This window comes from Pholcus phalangioides, unplaced genomic scaffold, assembly GCF_987345545.1.
Source record: "Pholcus phalangioides strain wild (caught in Gottingen) unplaced genomic scaffold, Ppha-v1.0 ptg000017l_1, whole genome shotgun sequence".
In the NCBI taxonomy this organism is placed as follows: domain Eukaryota; kingdom Metazoa; phylum Arthropoda; class Arachnida; order Araneae; family Pholcidae; genus Pholcus; species Pholcus phalangioides.
The window spans coordinates 62,461,566-62,478,243 of NW_028301610.1; the positions used below are offsets into that span (position 1 = coordinate 62,461,566).

The window sequence follows — 16,678 nt, forward strand, 5'->3', positions numbered from 1 at the left end:
AGAAAGAATCTGGCAAACACCAGAAGAACTGACCACCCTTGACGGACACGCAGGCATACAAGGATTAACTTGAGACAGTAATCAATTTTTGCCTAGTAATTCAACACGTAAAAATGTTTGGATAATTAGTTATGGGTTAATTAAATAATTTGTATTCGCATAAAGTTCTTAAAACGACGAAGCTAAAGCTTTAGATCTTTAGATGCATTTTATCTGTGAAACACATTTTATTGCTGTGCATACATCCTAGTAGTAATGAAATCTAACTACAGTATAGGAAGTGAAGTCAAATGAAGAATCTTTCTTAACCATACGGTTTTGCTTCTCTATATTTCGGTTGAAATATAGTTTATCCTACTGTTGAGCGTTCATTGACTTCGTTAGGTGATCACTGGTGATGGTTAGAGGAATTAACTGGATCTTCATAATGATATTAGTACTCCCACAGTAATATTCATTGGAATTTTTTTTCTAGTTTGATGTAAAAAGAACAATGATATTTAACGTCTCAAAATAGCCTTACAATGTTGTTGCTGTTCCCTTCATATAAAACCGGTAATTGGCAATTACGAAACTGAATACTGACTGTTATGTGATAAAAACCTACCATATTTTGAAGATTACTTGGCACATGCTTGATATGAAAAAAAAAAGTATGCGTTACGCAAACATGTCTCATTATACAAAAAATTACAGAAAATAATACGTTAACCATACTAACCTGACTATTGTCCTCAAAAGAGCTGACCTAGCTTCATTGTGAAAACTAATGATTACACTAACTCTGGCATCCAGAAACTTGGGCAGAAAACTTTTCTCATTACATCTGTGGAGTGAAATTTAAGAGAAAGTTTTTATCTTTATATATATCTTTTTCCCGAAATTTTTTTTATCTAACAATGTTGAAAAATGTCTGAACGAACTTTTCCCCGTGTAAATAAAAAGAATAACAAGTAATCGGCATAATCTAAACTGCAGTAAAAACGAAATATTGCCCCTTTCATGACAAAGCTATGATTATAAATTGAAAAAAATACTTTTATAAGAAATATGTCTATTAAGATGATAAATATCGATTAATTTTTTAAATATTACTTTAAGGTTTCTCACGATGCTTGGTAATCCATTGGTGATTGTGTTTTATCAGGTTATGTGATTAAATGTAATTTTTTCAGTGTCTTTAATAGAAAATTCTGACATTCTGGTTGTTTGTTTCACAGTGTCCAAAAGGAATATAAATTTTACGTTCCATTCTAGTCAAAGGAAAATAATTAATAAAAACAGAGAAATCGAACAAAAATCGAATAAAATTCAGGTTTAATACACCCTAATATAAAAAAAAAAGTCAACTGGTAAAATCGTTTTAGTGAGTATTGTAGTAGCAAAATCATAAAAATCTTATTAGTAAAAAATCATTTCATTTTACCGTAAACACGGGCTAATTTGGCCCTAGGGTTTTACTTTGTCCCAAAAGGAATATATGATTGAAACATACGTGCTATAAGCTGATTGCTTCAAGTTCGCAAAGTAGCCGGCAATTCCGCTAAGCCGTAGCACTAGTTAGGCAAGCCAACTTTCAATAGCGTTCTAATATTCTTCGCTAGGTTGCAGCAGTGCTGTTTTCATAAACCTTTTTTTTCTTATTTTTAGCAACATAGGCCGAGATAGACTTGAAAGGCTGGGGGGGGGGGGGGGGGTCATGATGATGTCAATTCATATATATGAATGCACATTACATCAACCGGCCCCACCATTGACACTGGGGGCACCCCCCCCCCCCCCCCGTATCTCCGCTTATGTTCAGCAGGTGCAAACTAAGGGTATAGGGAAAAGTTTATATATTGAGAAATCAACTTTGCAAAACGTCTGGGTTTGCCAATGCTGAGATAAGAGGCTTTTATGGAGGCGAGATATCTCGTCCTTGCTGCTTAAAGGGTTCAATACACGAGGTTTGTTGTCAAAGTCGAGTTTTGTTGTTGTTCGTTTGTACAAAGAATACAGACTTTATAGTTTAGGCAAGTACCAAATTTTAAAGTCAATATCATCCTCATTAAGAATCAAGAATGTATAACTGGTTCTCGTCGAACCATCAAGGTTTTTTGGTTATGTATATAAATAGACCAAAAAAACAGAACTGGTATCTCCAAAAACGGATTACTTTGTCCTAAAACAAAGTGGGACAAAGTAGCGGAAAATGTTTGAGCCAATACCGGGAACTTTAAGTTATAAAACTAACAAGTCTGTTGTGGAAAATGAGTCAGTGGAATCAACTCCGCTAAAAACTGTTTTTAAACACAATCTCTAAACGACATTTTGGAAGGAGTTGCTCGGAAAAAGGAAAACATTTTCCAGGACTGGTTATGAGTGTAGCAGAAAACTGGCGCTATTGTGGATTGCATGGAGCCTACAAAAAATTTTCGGACGTCGCCAACAGAAAAAAGATACCTTTTTCTACATATGGCCTAATGTCGCACAAGTGATCAAGCCTATAAAATTATTGAAAAGAGGAATTTTTTTCTGTGATTACTTACTTTATAGCCAAGAGAATTGAAGTTGTTTTTAAACCTTTAAAAGACTAATAAACTGAAGAGCCAAAAAAACTGGTACAGGCATGCGTATGCAAATAAAGAGATATGGAACCAATCAGAGTACGGCGCTGCGGTCGGCAACGCCTATATAACACAACAAGTGTCTGGCATAGTTGTTACATCGGTTACTGCTGCTACATTGGCAGGCTATCGAGATTTAAGTGAGTTTGAACGTGGTGTTATAGTCGGCGCACGAGAGATGGGACATAGCATCTCCGAGGTAGCGATGAAATTTGGATTTTCACGTTCGACCATTTCACGAGTGTACCGTGAATATCGGGAATCCGGTAAAAAATTAAATCTACGACATCGCTGCGGCCGGAATGCAAGAACGGGACCAACGACGACTGACGAGAATCATTAAACGTAACAGACGTGCAACCCTTCCGCAAATTGCTGCAGATTTCAATGCTGGGCCATCAACAAGTGTCAGCGTGCGAACCATTCAACGAAACATCATCGATATGGGCTTTCGGAGCAGAAGGCCCACTCGTGTACCCTTGATGACTGCACGACACAAAGCTTTACGCCTCGTCTGGGCCCGACAACACCGACATTGGACTGTTGAAAACTGGAAACACGTTCCATGGACCCTACATGTCAACAGGGAACTGTTCAAGCTGGTGGAGGCTCTGTGATGGTATGGGGCGTGTGCAGTTGGCGTGATAGGGACCCCTGATACGTCTAGATACGACTCTGACAGGTGACAGGTACGTAAGCATCCTGTCTGATCACCTGCACCCATTCATGTCCATTGTGCATTCCGACGGACTTGGACAATTTCAGCAGGACAATGCGACACCCCACTCGTCCAGAATTGCTACAAAGTGGCTCCAGGAACACTCTTCTGACTTTAGACACTTCCGCTGGCCACCAAAATCCCCAGACATGAACATTATTGAACATATCTGGGATGCCTTGAAACGTGCTGTTCAGAAGAGATCTCCACCCCCTCTTACTCCTACGGATTTATGGACAGCCCTGCAGGATTCATGGTGTCAATTACCTCCAGCACTACTTCAGACATTAGTCGAGTCCATGCCACGTCGTGTTGTGGCACTTCTGCGTGCTCGCGGGGGCCCTACACGATATTAGGCAAGTGGACCAGTTTTATTGGCTCTTCAGTGTACAAAGATTATACAGGCTGCCCCGTAAGTCCTAATGCCGCCTTTATCTTATCAACCGTACATCGTAGAGGTATGGTTCCAGTTTGAAAAATTCTCAAAACGTGCTCAGAGATCATCTTGTATCTGCTTTGAGAGTGAAAACGCAGTGTGCCACAAAATCAAAAATCTAATTTTTATATGGCTTCCCCTGTCCTCCAACTTTCAATTAGAAAGTTGTTCTCCTATCTCTCTTGAGGCCAACCAAAAAAAAATTCCAAGTTTCCAAGTGCAATATTTGCGGAGATATTTTAATTAAAAAATTGTAGAAAAGTTGGGAAATAACAGCATGAACTTACGGAAAGCGCTTACTTCCTTCAGTTATAGTGACGGACTCGCGATGCGAGGATCCGGGTTCGAACCCCACAGTGGTGAAGTTGGTTTTCTGTGGTTCCCAACTTCAAGGCGCAAATGCGAGGCGATCTCCCCGTTAAAAAGTCTCGCCAGAGAGAGCAACAGTCCTACAACGATAAATCATTCAATCATAACACTTCACTCATAGTTAGAAAAACTGGTGGCAGATGGCAGCACTACACATAACAAGCATTACAGAGAAACAAAAAAAACTTCACGTCAGGTTTCACTACACGTACACGCACATTCACGCATGTACCGACTCGTTGGGGGTTCCGCGGGCGGGCGGGCGGGGGGGGGGTGTAGCAGTAGTAGGTAGGGCCTCCAAAAAATGGCTCGGGGATCCATGATGTTCTTAAGTCAGCCACCTCGTTGGGCAATTTGCCTGTTGTGGCGTTGTATTTGTATTTGTATTTATGCTGTTCCTTTTCCAATGTTTCTCCGATTTTTGAATTCAAATATCTCCGCGAATATTGCACTTAGAACCGTGGGTTTTATAATTTGCCTCAAGAGAGATAGGGCATCAACTCTCTAATTGGAAAATGAAGGGCGGGGGGGGGGCAGTATAAAAAATTAGATTTTTTAATTTTTGACACACTGTGTTTTCGCTCTCCAAACTGGTGTAGAGGGATTTTGAATACATTATGAGCATTTTTTTGAATTGGAACCGTTACTGTACGACGAACGTCTGATGAGATAAAGGCTGCATTAGGACTTACAGGACACCGTGTATATAGGAACCGCACCTGTGTAAGGTTTCTAATAAGACTGATATGTTGCTTGGTCTTTTTCTCTATTGATTAGTAAACATTTCTTTCTGTGACAAAAAAGTACTAGTACAAACTTAAGAATAAATGAAGTGTATTTTTGAATTGATACGCTAGAGTACTTTTTCTTCGAAACCAATGGCTTCCATCGCTTCAAGCACACTGTTTTACAGTGTTTTGAAATAGGAACATTTGATGTAGGACAAAGTTACCCTAACTCATGGGTTAGTTTGGCCCAAAATAATAAAAAAAATTTCATAAAAATACCATAGAGAATGCACATTTGCTATATCACAGTCTTTTAGAGAAAGGTTTGAACTATCTAAAAATTACCTTAAATCTCAGTATTTATTATTTGTTATCTTCTAGCATAACATGAAGCAAAACTTTTATAAAAGTTTTATAAATACCATACACACGGGCCAAAGTAACCTGTGTGTACGGTATTTGCTATTATATACATCGATATTTGATATTATACTATCGATGATTGAAATCCTTGATTTTTTCCATCAATGAGGGTTATCAAATCAATGTCTAGTACCATCAAAAAAAAAAAAAAAATCAGGTTGTGCTGAAGAAACGCTTTGTCATGGGGATTCTTGACTACACCCACGAATTTTATGTCATTGGTGAATTTGCAGATACTCTCGACAAAACCCTGATCGAGTTTATCGACAAAATGTGGAAATAGTATTGGTTTTGAGGGACCCCCCCCCCCCCCACATATGACATCCGTAAAGTCAGGTAAGCCGGGTTTTCCTAGCTGCAGGTTATCCGCACCGCGTGCAGCGTGAAAACGCTGATTGGTTATAAAAAAACCTGAATTTCAGGTTTTTAGCCAATCCACTCCCTCACGCTGCACACAGCGCAGAAATTCTACTCCTAGGAAAACCAGGCTTTCCTAGGGATAGGTTTTTTGCACCGCGTGAACCGAATTAGACCATTTTGCGCCGGCAGAAATGTGTTACATAATCACGCTACGCGTTTGTGTTTTCCTAGCGTGGCGCAGGGGTATCCAACTTTTTGAGTCATATTAAAATCAGGAAAAAACAGTTTTAGGCCACACTCGAAGTGCAAACGCTGGCTCAGGAGAACACATTAACGCAATTTTAAGTAGAAGAAAACGAGTCGAGCTCTTTTCCTATTCTTTCGTTGAAAGGATAAAAACTATAGCAGTGTTTTTTTAGGGTGATTTCTTAATTCCCATTGCCGCATTTTACTTGGTGAACCGTTGATCCTAGAGGCATACTTTCAGTTAGAAAAAGTATTCAAATAACGTGTAGAACTCAGATACGTCATTCATGTTGCAAAGGGTTGTACTTATTGTTGTTAATTTTTTTTATTAAAATAAAAAAAAAAATTAACTGTTTATACGGACAGCCTGTCGTCAAAAACCCAATTTGAAACTTGTTACCCTGTCTCTCCTGAGGATAAAAAAAATTCCACGTTTCCAAGTGCAGTATTCGCTGAGATATTTGAATTCAACAATCGGACAAAAGTTGGGAAAGAACATTATAAACGACAAAAAGAAGCATTGTCCATTAGTTTATGCTGTTCTTTCCTATTCTTTCCTGTCACTTGCCCGGTATGCAAGGGGAAACGGGTTCGTTTCCCGGAGGAGACAAATTACTTTTCTTTCCAAATATCAGTTTCGGCATAACATTCAGAAAATTCAATTTCTCAGTAAAAAAACTGAATTTTTAAACGGTCGCCTTGTCCTATAATTTTCAATTAGAAAGTTGTTCCCCTGTACCTTATGAGGCCAATATAAAAAATTCCATGTTTCTAACCGCAATATTCGCTAAGATATATCTGAGAAAAGTTATGAAAAAACAGCAAAAACTAACGGACAACGCTCCTTTCCTTCATTTTTATGCTGTTTTCTCCCCACTTTTCTCCAATTTTTGAATTCGAATATTTCAGCGAATACTGCACTTAAAAACGTGGAGTTTTTTTTGTTGGCCCCAGGAGCGACCGGGCAACAACTTTCTAATCGGAACGTCAGAGGACAGGTTGACCGTATAAAAATTTAGATTTTTTATTTCGTTACGCACTATATTTTCACTCTCAAAACTGGTACAAAATAATTTTTGAACGCCATTTGAGCATTTTTTAAATTGAAACTGCACCTCTACGACTGACGGTTGATGAGATAAAGGCCGCATTAGCACTTACCGGACACACTGCACAGTTACGTTGTTTGATTGTTTTTCACAGACGAAACATGATTCCATCTCAATAGATATATATGTAGCCAAAATTACAGAACATGGAGCTATGAAAATCTACATCTCGACCATGTGACCTGCCATACAGTAGAATTTCATAATAACAATGCTGAAGGAATTTTTTGACTACAGAATCATTTATAAAGGACAGCGGACATGAAGATCTGATCTCACCATGTCTGTCTCAACAATATCATGGGTATCCCAGGAAAACGGATATTTTTCGGGGCTCCTACGTATATGGAAGTAGGAACCTAAAATTTACATACTATCGAGAATCACACTCTCCCCCCCCCCCCGAGCCTTGCCCAGGTGGGTCAATGCTTTAAGACGGCCTTGCCAGCCTGTACGGATTACTTTTTGTGGTGACATTTAGTACAATTTAAACCCTTGCAGACCCTGGTGCCACAAATGTGTGGGTTGCCTTTTCTCATTGTAGAATTTTTTCTTTTGACCTGTGGGAGTTAATATGGCATGTTGGTTAATATGGGCATCTTTTTCTCAGCCACTTCGTTGGGCATTTTGCCTGTTGTGGCCTTGTATTTGTATTTGTATGAACTATGGGGGCTTTCATCAGAGGGCAGTGCATAAAGTTGAACTTACACTGGAGTTTTCAAGACGGCTTCCAGGAAAAAGTGCCTCCGAAAAAAGTGTTATTCATTGCATAAAATTCAGCTATAAAATTCTGGAAAAAATTGTTTATGAAGATGAATATACCCCCGCATCATCTTGCTGAAAAAATTTGAAAGAAGTGAATTATTTCTTCACAAAAAAAAGTTATAAAAAAACTGAAAATTGCATTTTTAAAAAAAAAGATTTGCTGACATTTAATGTTTGCTGCTGTTTTTAATGCATTTTTTTTTTGAGTGCCAATAATGCAAAAACACATTGAAAATTCCAAAAAAAATGAATGCTCGGGTCTGAAAGCGTTGAATTGAACGTTCTGTAATAAAGAAGTTTGACTTGCCAGAAAGTAAACTTTGGTATTATTCAGCTCAGTTATGTCAAGTGTTTTGGTACTTTATCTTTAGGCTAAAATAAAAATCATTTCCATTCACACACACACACGCACACTTCACGTTTCAACCCAAATAACTTTCCCACACATTTTTCAGAAATTTCATTCATCTATAATGCTGAAGTTATCGGGAATGAAGACACCTTACCTTGAGTCTCTAGGATCTGGCAGTTCCCGATCAACAGGAATATTATCGCTTACATGGGTGTTGAAAGCATGTCTACTGTAAGGATCCTCATCGAAGGATGAAATACGTTGGATGTAGGAATCGGATTCAAACATCCATACCATACTTGCGGAATCTTCGTATTTGATAACCTAAAGAAGAAATGAAGTATATAATGAATATGTATAACTTGTCGATTTAAAGAATGTGCAATGTTTACCGACGGAAAATTTTAACAGTAATATTTTTGAAAAAAATAGTGACTGTATACAGGGTGATTATACACTGCTGGCCACCGTAAATGCAACACCCTGAAGGAAGCATGCAAATAATATGAAATTTACAACATGCATTAGCGGAGGTGAGATATGCAAATGATTAGAATTTCAGCGCAGACGCACATCACGCGCGCCTGTGGCGCCACTTCAAAGCGCTATTTAAGGCTTGGAGATTTCGACGATTTGAAGTACGGCAATAGTGTTTTTTTCAAAAAAACGATCAATTATGCCTCGTAGAAAACAGCGATCATCTTTTGATCAAGTATCCGAGTTCGACAGAGGAAGGATAGTGGCCTACCGAGATTGTGTATTATCTTTCAGGGAAATCGGTAGTCGTGTTGGACGAAACCAAACAACTGTAATGCGGATATGTGATCGTTGGATGCAGGAGGGTACGACGTGTTCGATCGCATCCACCTCAGTGCACCACTTCACGTGATGGCAGGCGTATTGTGCGTATGGCAGTGACGGATCGCTCAGCCACATCACGAGCCATAGCACAGCACATTCAGTCTGTACCGCATCATCCAGTGTCTGCGCGTAACATTAGACGCCGTTTACAGCAGAGTGGTCTATCCGCAAGACGTCCATTGCTTCGTCTACCCTTGACGCAGAACCACAGACATCTTCGCCGCCAATGGTGCGATGAAAGAAGGATGTGGACGGCACAATGGAATGAAATTGTCTTTACTGACGAGTCACGCTTCTGTCTGCAACACCACGATGGTCGGATTCGAGTCTGGAGACACCGTGGAGAGAGGATGCTGAACAGCTGCGTTATGCACCGCCACACTGGTCCTGCACCGGGTATTATGGTATGGGGCGGTATTGGATATCACTCTCGCACTCCTCTAGTACGCATTGCCGGTACTTTAAAAAGCCAGCGCTACATCTCCGAGGTGTTGGAGCCAGTTGTCCATCCTTACCTTCAGGGCTTGCCCACAGCCATATTTCAACAGGATAATGCGCGACCACACGTGGCACGCATTGTCCAAAGGTTCTTCGTCAATCGCCAGATTGAATTGCTTCCCTGGCCAGCTCGCTCTCCGGATCTTTCGCCGATAGAAAACATGTGGTCCATGGTTGCTCAACGATTGCCCCAGATTACATCCCCAGCTGCCACACCAGATCAACTTTGGCAACGCGTGGAAGCTGCTTGGTCTGCTGTACCCCAAGAACACATCCAAAGTCTCTTTGAATCAATGCCGAGGCGTGTGGCAGCGGTGATCTCCAACAATGGCGGCTACTCTGGCTACTGATTTTGGCAGGAACCACACTTCACAGAAGTCTATAAATTTAATCATTTGATGCTTGGTCAACATGTTATCTACAAAATAAATATTGTTGCGATATCTCTTGTCTTTCTTGGTGTTGCAATTTGGGTGGCCAGCAGTGTAGTTGAAGTTTCCGTACTCTGTAGTCTGAGTAGTTTTTCTCACAAACTGCTTATCCGAATACAGCCAAATTTTTATATCTTAGTGACACCATGGGAGAGAAATTTATGAAATAAAAAAACCAGGTGAAAAAGCGGAGCTTTTTTATTGAATCTTCCTTTACCCGTGCTCCATATAGCGTATATACAAAGTTTCAATGGAATACGTCTTCCGAACGGGCACTACATACACTGGTGTCCAAAAATTAAGGACGAAGCTGAAAAATTGAGGTTGAGTACTCTTAACGGATGAAAGCAGATTTAGCATGACTAGCAATTCTAGCATGCACATCTGGAGAGAGTGGGGCACGTTACCAGCCACCAGGAACGGTTCCGAGCTGAGATTGGCGCTGCGACAGGAATGGGCAGCAATGCCTCAACAGCTCGTTGACTACCTTGCACTCAGCATGGGCAGACGATGCAAATCCTGCATAGCAGTTAGGGGTGATCATACCCCCTACTAAAGGCTGGATTTTCCTTGCCAGTCACTTATCGCATGGACGTTTCGGTCTTCTGTCCAATTGTGCTCGAAGCTGATTTTTGAATAAAGTTCTTTTATCCTTTGGATTTCTGTTTTGGAAAGTTTTGTTTACTTTTCCCATGCTTTCAACATTTTGGGGATCTTATGGTACTATTTGTGTCGATTTAGAACACTTTTGCACAATTTTACATTAGAAAAACCTTCTCGTTCTTAATTTTTGCACACCAGTGCCGTCTTAAGAGCATCATGAGGCCCCCGGGCCAAGTTATTTTTCTGAGGCCCTACCTAGACGATTCTCGAAAATTTCAACTTATTCTCGTTTTTGGGAGGTCCCCCTTCTTTTGAGGCCGTGGGCCCCCGGGCCCATGCGTTAAGACGGCACTGGGAGTAGACTCAGACATATATAGTGCCCGTTCTGGTTGACGGATTTCATAGAAACTTGGTATAAAGCGCCACTTTTTAACCTGGTGGTGGAAAATCAAACTTCTTTTTAATTTCACAAATCTTTCTCCCGTGGTCTCATTAAGATATCCTAAGAATTTGGCTGTATTCGGATAAGCAGTTTTTAAAAAATTACTCAGAGTACGGGAACTTTAATTATAATCACCCTGTATATATATGGATAAGAAAAGTTCTTGTAATTAGTGATATTTACTTATTTTTTAGACAGTTGAATTTCCTACTTTATATATAATGTTTCTTTTTCGTCTTGGAAATAGTTTGCTTTTCCGATCGAGACCCTACAAAGCAGCGTTTCTCAACCTATGGTCCGTGGCCACAGGCGTACGCAGAATTTTCTCAAGGGGGAGGGGGGTTTACGTTTTTTCCTGCAAAATAACACTTCACACATAATCTCGGCTTGAGGTGGGTTAGAACCACAACCCCCCCCCCCCTTTGCGCACGATAATGTCCGTGGCGATGGCATAAGTGGTCCGCAGGCACACTTGATAATTGAAAAATTATTGTTGTTTTGATATTAGTAGCATCCATAAGTGTTCGAATAAAAACTACACATTCATACTCGTACTTAAGTAAAAAAAATGCAATGTTTGGCAAATTTTCTAATTATTGCTAAAATTGCTGAAATGGAAGGGTGAGTTAAGGACTACAGTGGTGAATTGAAAAGTAGTGCAAGGAAAAAACGTTGAACATTCATTACATGAAAAATATGTGAAATGGATATTAATATTTATGGCAATAATTTTCATAATATAATAAGTTATGACAATTATCTTTTGTTCAAAATTTCAGTAAATATTACGAATTCAAATATGCATCGTGGAAAAAACGTGCAAATGAATAAAAAAAATCGGAACCAAAAATACAGGAATGTCCCGTAATACTGGACATAATTAGTCCGCCAAATTGTTTCAGACATTTCACTGGTCCTTGGGATCAGAAAGGTTGAGAAGAACGCTGCTATGAAGCAACGAAGGTAGATAAATAATTACTCTTAAATCACGGTTGAACCAGTTTGATGTTCACACTAGATTTTTACAGCCGATAAAAACTGTTGATGGTTGAAAGCTATGATTGAGTGTTAAGTTGAGAAATGATAAATGATAGTAAATTGGTCATTTATAGGCCAGCATCTGCGAATTTCTTAGGTTTGGCCTGATCGGTGACGCTAAGCAAGAGGGGCAAAAATAGCAAAAGTGTTTCCCCTACCTGCCTTTTTCATTTTATGGATGTTCAACAAAAGTTGAAATATTTTCAAATGATCCAGACGAATTGCGCTTTTTTGAATTTCTGCCCTTCTTGGGCTTTTTAGCTTTCGGCAATTCTAGGCCTAATACTCATGGCTAGGATATTTATTACCTAAAATCCGACAGAATATATACTTCATAAAAAATGCATTTATGCCCTAAAAAAACCATTAAAAGTGCCTTTTTAAATCGGCTGACCATATTTCCTCGATGAAATTACGGGAAATCGTCAATCATTGTCAAAAATAATGTTAAAGGTATACAAATGAAATTGCCAATTATTGTTAATATCGCCGAAAAATCGTAGATTCTGGGATATGAAGCTAGGGTAAAGACAGAACTTCGGGGGGGGGGGGACCCGTCTTCGCGGATCTGCAAAATAATACTCTAAAATATGAAAAATATGCCTTAAATTCTGAAAATCATGAAAAAATGCCTTAAAATTGATGAAAATCATGAAAAAATGCTATATCGGGTAAAAATAGCGAAATATGCAAAATTGTAAAAAAATATGCAGTCATAGAAATCCTAGCCTTACTCACGACACACGATGTACCGAGAAATCAGGTTTTACATATTCAGGAAAACTGAACATGCACATTTTCTTTCATTATTTTTGGAACATATTTTTGATGCAAGTTTTTTAGGCCTCTCGATAACTTTTAGGAAACTAAATATTTTAGACTTTGAATTTAGATTCTTAATTCTTTAGTTATTAAAATGGTGAGGAAACTGACCAATAATTGACCAAACAAAAAAAAAATTATGTGTAGATTTTTTAAAATAGAATATCGGTCAAAGAAAAAAATAACGCACCAAGATAGAATAGTAGAATCGCTACGAAAATTGGCAGGCAGTTATTTTACATGTAGTTATGCAAATTATTAGTGTGTTACGAAAGAATTATCCAAATATTCCTGCTACCAGAGAGCGTGGAAGTGTTTCTTCCGTTGCTCATAAAAACGGCTTCAGCGATCGCTTTCACGAATTGCATCTCTGTTTTCGCTTTATAAACCACTAGCTGTTACCCGCGGCTTCGCTCGCGGATTGATAATTTGAAAAATACTCGGCGATGATTCTCTCATATAACATTTGAACGCTTCATGAACCCCTTGGGGTTGAATTTTCAGAAATTCTGCCTTAGTGGGTATCTACATTATAAAATATAATACTAACCCAAATTTCATATTTATAGCTTCAGTGCTTTCAGCTCTTCCATGATTACCCTGTATAACCTTTGAATCGCCTTATGAACCCCTTAGAGGTTGAAATTTGTCCCTCCTTAGCGAATCTTTTGATCATAAAATAAAACTACTAACCAAATTTCATGTTTATAACTCCAGCGGTTTCAGCTGGACGTGATTTCTCTATGTTAACTTTGAACCCCTTTAGGGGTCGAATTTCAAAAACCTTTCTTAGCTAGTCTTTACGTCATGGAATAAAACAATTCACACACATAAACAAACATGGCACAGTTCTATAATTATAGCTTCAAGAGATTCGGCTCGGCGATGATGAATCAGTCAGTCAGTCAGTCAGTCAGTCAGGACACGTTATTTTATATACAGAGTATATAGGTAACAGGGCGTATGGTATTTTACTGGTGGGCCTTTGATCCTAGAGGCATACTTCCAATTAGAAAAAGTATCCAAATAACGTGTAGTACTCAGATATATCATTCATATTGCAAGGGGTTGTAAAGTTATTAAAATGAAAATGTCAATTTTTTTATAGGGACACCATATAAAAGCACACCCTGTGCTCAAGAACCCAATTAGAAAGTTATTTCCTTGTCTCTACTGATGCAAAAAAAAAAAAAAAGTTTCTAAGTGCGATATTCGAATTTAATAAAACGAAGGATAGTTGGGGAAAAAAATAGCGTTAAATATGCGATTAAAATGGTTTAACGGGGAGAGCGGGGTTATACCAAACACCAGGGTATTCCGAACAACGTTATTCTCCGTCACTGTTTGAATATAGAGGGGTCTGATAGGTGTTGCAGCCTGTCGGTGTTAGCCGTAAACTCATTGAGCGGGCGAGTACCTTTCTAGCTGTGTTATTGTGATTGCGGTGAGTGAAAAATCGGGTTTTTTGGAACTTTTGTTAGTAAAATTGGTGCTGATTTGGATAAGAGGTGAGTGAAGTACTTTTGCGTCTAGACTAGTGATCGCTTGGTATCATTAGATTCTAAGTTTCTTTAGATGTTTATTAAGTAGGAAGAAAGTTTAATTGCTGAGTACATTTTTGAGGTTAGATTGAAAAATTGCCACGAGGTGTCATTTGGGGAATATTGCCCGTTGGTGTTCGGTATTGTCCTTAATGGTCTGTTATGGGAAAATTTCGTGAATAAATAAATATTACTGTTTTATTATTCCTGAAATATGGATTACTTATATATATTACGCCTTCTTAATACTACTACTTTATGAATCCCCTGTTCCCCTGGCAGTGATTCCAGTGCTGCCAAGGGGTAGTAGGGGATATAGGAGTAGGATCCACCAATTCAATATAGGCCTGAAGGACATTTGCTCCTCACTTGGGGTCACGTTCTTGGAGCTTCCCGCATTTACCGATAGGTGGCTTCGTTCGGATGGGATCCATCTAAATAAGAGAGGGGTCTGGGAGGTTTACGATAGTCTTAGGTCAGGTTTTTTACTCCCAGACCACGTAGTCGGGAATGCGGGTTAGTTAATGATAATCACAACAGTACTGACGGGGAATTACCCACCTCTGACTTGGATGGCTTCTCGATTGACAACAAACCACCGGGCAAATTAAAATGTGTGTTAATAAATGCCAGGAGCTTGGGTAACAAGAAAGATTTTTTAGAAACTATGATAGTTGTGGAGGACTTGGATCTTATAGCCATTACAGAATCTTGGGCAAACGATGGTGATGAATCTTTCTTACACATCTCCGGATACGATACTTTTTTGAGAAATAGATCTGATAGGAAAGGGGGTGGAGTGTTGATATACGTGAAATCATGTTTGAAGGCTAGAGAGTGTAACGTGCAGAGAAGTGATATTGAAACCATATGGGTTGAACTTGAGAACAAAAGACGTCATAAGCTTATTGTTGGGGTTTTTACAATCCACCGAATAGGGATCAAAACTATATCGCCAAAATGCATGATGAAATTTCCTACATGTGTAAGCGAAAGAGGGTTCTCATACTAGGGGATTTCAATTACCCGGGTGTTGATTGGGAGAACCTTTCATCTGGAAATCAGTATGAAAGAGACTTTCTTAAGTTGGTGCTCGAAAATTTTTTGTATCAGCATGTATCAGAAGCCACTAGGGGTACTGCTATTTTGGATTTAGTTCTTACTAGTTCTGAGGATCTAGTTGAACATGTTTCGGTGGGGGAAGAGTTTTCTTCCAGTGATCATCGTATCGTCAGATTTCACTGTAACTTTTCCTCGGGTAAGGTTGATAACAAAAGACTGGTTCCTTGTTTTCGGAGAACTAACTTTGATGTTTTGCGAAGAAGGTTAGCGGAAGTTTTCAAAGACCGGTTGGAATCAGTAGGGGTGGTAAGTCAATGGGAAGAATTTAGTACGAAGCTGTCCTCTGTTTTGCACGACGTCATACCCTTTGTTCGAAAAAAGCGTGTTTGTACATCACACCCTCTATGGTTCACGGATAGCGTGCGGAACCTTTATCTTGAAAAGAAAAGAGCATTCAGAGAGTATAAAAGTGGACGAGGTGACCTATCATTGTTTACTGATAAAAGAAGACTGTTGAAGAAAGCGATAAGGGATAGTAAAAAGCAAGTTGAATCTAGGTTGGCAGATAACATTGGCTCTGACCCAAAATCATTTTTTCGATACGTCAATAATGGATGTAAGGGGACAGTTGGCCCCCTCTCGATAGGAGGCTCAAAAGTAGAGAGCAATGTAGGCATGTGTAGTGCTTTCAATGACTTTTTCGCGTCGGTTTTTAATGGAGATAATGATATTCGATATACGGGTGTTGCATGGAGTAATAAAACCCTCAACGATATTCAAGTAGAAGACGTGGAGGTCCTAAATCTTCTAAGAAATGTATGTGCAAGCAAAGCACCAGGACCAGATGATATCTATCCCAGGGTTCTCAGGGAAGGTGCTAATGAATTGTTGGGGCCAGTCGCACAGATATACAGGAGTAGTGTTGCTGAGGGTATCGTCCCGAGAGATTGGAAACTGGCTAACGTTGTTCCGATATTTAAGAAGGGTAGTAGAGAAGTGGTGTCTAATTATCGTCCAGTGAGTTTGACGAGCTCCCTCTCGAAAATTTTGGAAATTATCATCAAAAGGCAGTTTGTGAAGTGGATAGACGAGAATAATGTATTGTCGGATAATCAGCATGGGTTCAGGAAGGGGAAGTCATGTGTAACTAACCTCCTTTGCTTCTATGATTACGTGACTAAGGCTTTGGATAAGAGCAAAAATGTCGACGTTGTTTACCTTGATTTCCAGAAGGCATTCGATCGGGTCCAACATGGCAAACTCTT

The 16,678-nt window shown here is 39.3% G+C and overlaps 1 protein-coding gene across 3 annotated transcripts in view; it reads right to left on the reverse strand.

Moving 5' to 3' along the window:
* Nucleotides 1-16,678, reverse strand: part of LOC149074480 (polypeptide N-acetylgalactosaminyltransferase-like) — a 91,961-nt gene that overhangs the window by 32,686 nt on the left and 42,597 nt on the right. For 2 of the 3 annotated variants that reach the window (XM_089246973.1, XM_089246972.1), the window contains exons 2-3: nucleotides 8,270-8,439; nucleotides 722-826 (exon numbers count right to left, since the gene is read on the reverse strand). In XM_089246973.1, the coding sequence (XP_089103099.1) occupies nucleotides 722-826; nucleotides 8,270-8,439 (275 nt within the window). The remainder of the gene's footprint in view (nucleotides 1-721; nucleotides 827-8,269; nucleotides 8,440-16,678) is intronic. The other variant, XM_089246971.1, reaches the window with a different exon arrangement.